Source organism: Mandrillus leucophaeus, unplaced genomic scaffold, assembly GCF_000951045.1.
Source record: "Mandrillus leucophaeus isolate KB7577 unplaced genomic scaffold, Mleu.le_1.0 Scaffold2, whole genome shotgun sequence".
Classification (NCBI taxonomy): Eukaryota; Metazoa; Chordata; class Mammalia; order Primates; family Cercopithecidae; genus Mandrillus; species Mandrillus leucophaeus.
In genome coordinates this window covers 4,714,491-4,718,903 of record NW_012102031.1, presented here as the reverse complement: position 1 = coordinate 4,718,903, position 4,413 = coordinate 4,714,491, and the positions used below count along the sequence as shown (strand labels likewise).

Here is a 4,413-nt window from a genome sequence, read left to right as displayed (position 1 = left end):
ACTTTGGGAGGCCAAGGTGGGTGGATCACCTGAGGTCAGGAGTTCGAGACCAGCCTGGCCAACATGGCGAAACCCATCTTTACTAAAAATACAAAAATTAGCTGAGTGTGGTGGCTCATGCCTGTAATCTCAGCTACTCAGGAGGCTGAGGCAGGAAAATCGCTTGAAGCCAGGAGGCAGAGGTTGCAGTGAGCCGAGATTGCTCCATTACACTCCAGCCTGGGCAACAAGAGCGAAACTCCGTCTCAAATATATATATATATATATATGGTTACAAACTCCGTCTCAAATGTGTGTATATATATAGTTACAAACTCTATTGTCAATCTGGGCTGGGCCCCGGGGCCGGAGGGACTGCAGGGAGGGAAGGATGATCCCTCATCCCACCCCTCAGAGTCCCTCCTCTGCACCCAAACTCAACACCATCCAAGGGCCAAGGTGGCTGGCTTTGCAGGCCTCAAGGGGCCAGCCAGCTGGGCAGGGGAAGGGGCTAGGCTTGATTGGCAGGGTGGGGAAGGGTGCACAGAGAGGGACCATATCTCCTTGTCTGGCAGGTAAAAACGGCAGAAGGTGAATTTGGTGTCTCCATCTGTCTCCATTTATAGATATTTACAAAAGAAAGTCATGAGCAACAGGCCACAGTCATGCAAAAGAAACGCACCCCCCTCCCCAAACTAACCCCCTGCCCACCCTGAAACCCCGAGATGTCTCCCACCCAGCAGTCCAGTCACCTTCCCCAAGGTTCTGAGAGCAAAGAGGGCACGTCCTTGACGAGTCAGTGGGGGAAGGGTGGTGGATCCGGGGACCCAGAGCCACCAGGAGTAGGCGCTGGGGGAACCCAGGCTGATTGGGCCGAGCTCTTCCCAGGCCAGGGTGCTGGAGTCAGGAGGAAGGGGTCCCCCAGTCTTTGAAACCCCCACCTTCCTCCAGAAGGTCCACGGAGCCAGGGTTGACTCTGTCCTGAGTGTGGGAGGGGGTGTCCTGGCATCCTACCCCCGGCAGAGGCTCTTGTGGGCAGTGGTGAGGGCCGGGCCTGGAGGTCAGATAGCAGACTCCCTGCGGTAGGAGATGTTGTCCAGCGGGAGGGAAGCCTGCATGCGCTCCAGGTCCAGGTGGCTGCCGAACTCCAGCATCCGGATGATGCCCGCCTCCTCCTTGGAGCCGGCCTCCAGGCCCAGGCCTGCGGCCACTGCGGCCGCCGCAGCCGCCTCCTCCTCCATCTCCTCTTCTTCCTGGCTCATGAGGGCCAGCTCGTTCTCGTAGCAGAAGGCACTGGGAGGGGGCGGCGGGGCGGGCAGCACGGTGATCTTACTCTCCTGCAGCTCCCGGGCCGAGCAGCAGGGCGTGCCGGCCACCTCGTAGGTCTTGTGAAAACGCGAGTAGTCCACCTTGTAGTGGCTCTTCTCCTCGAAGACCACGGGCTCAAAGCGGTGGCCCCACAGGATCTCGCTGGCCAGGTAGGAGCTGCGGGCCTGGGTGGTCATGGCCGTGGCCTCCACCATGCCCTCCAGGATGACCACGATCTCGAAGTCCTCTGACTCCAGCTCCTCCTTGCCCATGCCATAGAGCGGGCTGTCCTCATCGATCTCGTGGACAATGATGATGGGCGACACCAGGAAGATGCGGTCCAGGCCGATGTCATAGCCCACGTTGAGGTCCCGCTGGTCCAGGGGCAGGTACTCACCCTCCTGGGTCATGTAGGGCTTGATGAGCTGGGCCCGCACGTGGGCCTCCACAATGTGGCTCTTGCGTAGGTTACCCACGCGCCACATGAGGCAGAGCTTGCCGTCACGCACCGAGATGACCGCGTGGTGGCTGAACAGCAGCGTCTGTGCCCGCTTCTTGGGCCGCGCCATCTTGGCCATGATGGTGCCGATCATGAAGGAGTCGATGACGCAGCCCACGATGGACTGGACCACCACAGCGATGACTGCCAGCGGGCACTCCTCTGTCACGCACCGGAACCCGTAGCCGATGGTCGTCTGCGTCTCCACCGAGAACAGGAAGGCACCCAGGAAGCCGTTCACGTGCATGATGCAGGGCTTGGGGGCCGCCGGGGCTGCCCCGCCACTGCCCGCCGCCGGCCCCCCCGCCCCGGGCACCCCTGGGCTGGCCTCCAGGTCACCGTGGAAGAAGGCGATACACCAGAAGAGGAGGCCAAAAAAGAGCCAGGAAACAAGGAAGGCCGCGGAGAAGATCATGAGCATGTAGCGCCAGCGCGTGTCCACGCAGGTGGTGAAGATGTCCGCCATGTAGCGCTGCGACTTGTTGCTCAGGTTGGCGAAGTACACATTGCATTGGCCGTTCTTCTTGACAAAGCGGTTGCGGCGTTTCCGCCGGGGCACGTGGGCCTGGCCGTTGCGGCTGTGTCCGTGCATGTCCTGAAGCCGGCGTGGTCACCTGGGAAGACGCAGGGCCTGCAGAGGAGAAGCCAGACAGGTGAGATGCTGGGGAGCGAGGGGTCTCCTCAGGGCCACCCAGACTCAGCCCCAAGACTCTCAGAAGCAGGTGAGCCTGGACCAGGACCTAAGACTTCCTCTGCCGCAGCAGGTGGAGGGTGGCAGCGGAGGGGGTTCTGATGACAGCGTCTGAGCCAGTGCCCCTGAGTCCGGCCCAGCTTAGAGATAGGGGTCCACAGACCAGGAAGCTAAAGCCACAAGGATCCAGGTCCTAGTCCCTGCCCCTCAACACTGCCCCTCTGGCCCTCCTATGCTCACTGTTCTGGAAGCTTCCTGAGGCCCATCTCGGTTCCTGCCTGTCCCTCTGTCCTGCTTGCCCTGAGCATAGGGAGCCACGGAGGCTCTGGGCCTGCTCCCCTCCCTGGATTCCATCTATGGACTTTTGGGCTTCTTGGGGGCTGGACATCCTCCTGTAAGATAGACACTGGCCACCTGTGGCTCTTTACATTTAATTAAAACTAAATAAAATATTAACTATAGCTCCTTCCTTGCATGAGCCACATTTTAAATGATCAGGAGCCACATATGGTCAATGGCCACCACACCACACTGGACAGAGAAGACATATAGGAGAGTTCTAGCACTGAGAAATTTCCGGCCGGATACAGGGGCTCATGCCTGTGATCTCAGCATTTTGGGAGGCCGAGATGCAAGGATTGTTTGTGCCAGGAGTTTGAGACCAGCGTGGGCAACATAGTGAGACCCCATCTCTACAAAAAATAAGAAAATTAGCCAGGCATCGTGGTGCATGCCTGTGGCATCAGCTACTCGGGAGGCTAAGGCAGGAGGATCTATTGAGCCCAGGGGGTCAAGGCTGCAGTGAGCTGTGATCATCCCACTGAACTCCAGCCTGGGCCACAGAGCAAGACCCCATGTCAAAAGAAGAAAAAAAGAAAAAAGAAAAAAGAAAAAGAAAAAGAAAGTTCTACTGGAACCCGCAGCCCCACCTGGGTCTGAGCTACTTTCTTAGACTCTTCCCTCCCAGTGCTGCTTTGAGTCCTTGAGCCCAAATTCCTGCCCAGTGCCCCGTGGAGGAAGCGGGAGTCCCCAGCTTTGACTCCTCTGTAGACATCGCTATTCCCATGTCCCGGGTGGCTCAGAGAGGGAAAGCCAGCTGCCAGCCACAAAGCTGGCAGTGGATACAAACTTGCGTGGCACCAACATGAATGAGTTGATGGCGGGGAGACAGGGAGTGGGAGGGCAGGACACACTCAGTTCACCTCTCTGAGCTTCCACGTCTTCACCTGTAACATGGGCACCAAAACTCCCTACCTCATGGGACCTACGGGGACAGCAGGCGCTGGGGTAAAGCCATCACCCTCTGCTTGCCTTCCCACACTTCCCAGGAGCTGGTGACAGGCAGGATTTGCCTGTCAAGCATCCCCAGCTGTTGCAGCAGAAGAGGCCCCTCACCGCACTGGGTGGCGGGATGTGCCTCGGGCCGTAGAGGACAGACCCTCTCTCCACCCCTCCCTGCCACTGGGTCCCCAGGGAAGACATGGTGCTACCCTGCCCCCAGCAGCTGGCAGGGCCAGGACTGGGCCTGGGTTCCCAATAACATTTTGGCCCAGAATTACATAAGGCTGGAAGTTTCTATTTTCTGTTCTATTCTTCTTCCTGATCTAATTGTGCATCTGTGGCAATGTTTATACACTTCCCCGGTTCAGGACAACTCGGTTGCTGCAGCAACCGGTACGCGCCAACGCTATAATTTAGAGATCAACAGCCTCAGAGCCTGCCTCTTCCCAAGAGAAACTCCCTCTCCGGGTCCAGGGAGAGTGAGCCCTGCCCCCACCTCCTCCCCCGCGGTCACCCACCCTGACTCCGAGTTCTTCTCCCTATTCCCTTTGTTCCCAAAGAGCTCCCTGGCTCCTACAGTCCTGGGTTGAAGTCCTAGATCCACTGTGTGACTTGGGCGAGCTATTGACTACTCTGAAACTCAGTTTCCTCATCT

At 58.4% G+C, this 4,413-nt stretch overlaps 1 protein-coding gene across 1 annotated transcript in view; it reads right to left on the bottom strand.

Annotated features, from left to right (window-relative positions):
- Positions 1-575: 575 nt before the first annotated feature.
- The window catches only part of KCNJ4 (potassium channel, inwardly rectifying subfamily J, member 4), an 18,591-nt gene continuing 14,753 nt past the window's right edge, over positions 576-4,413 (bottom strand). Inside the window, exon 2 of the mRNA XM_011978864.1 lies at positions 576-2,417. Coding sequence (XP_011834254.1) covers positions 1,041-2,378 — 1,338 coding nt within the window. The 5' untranslated portion in view covers positions 2,379-2,417 and the 3' untranslated portion in view covers positions 576-1,040. The remainder of the gene's footprint in view (positions 2,418-4,413) is intronic.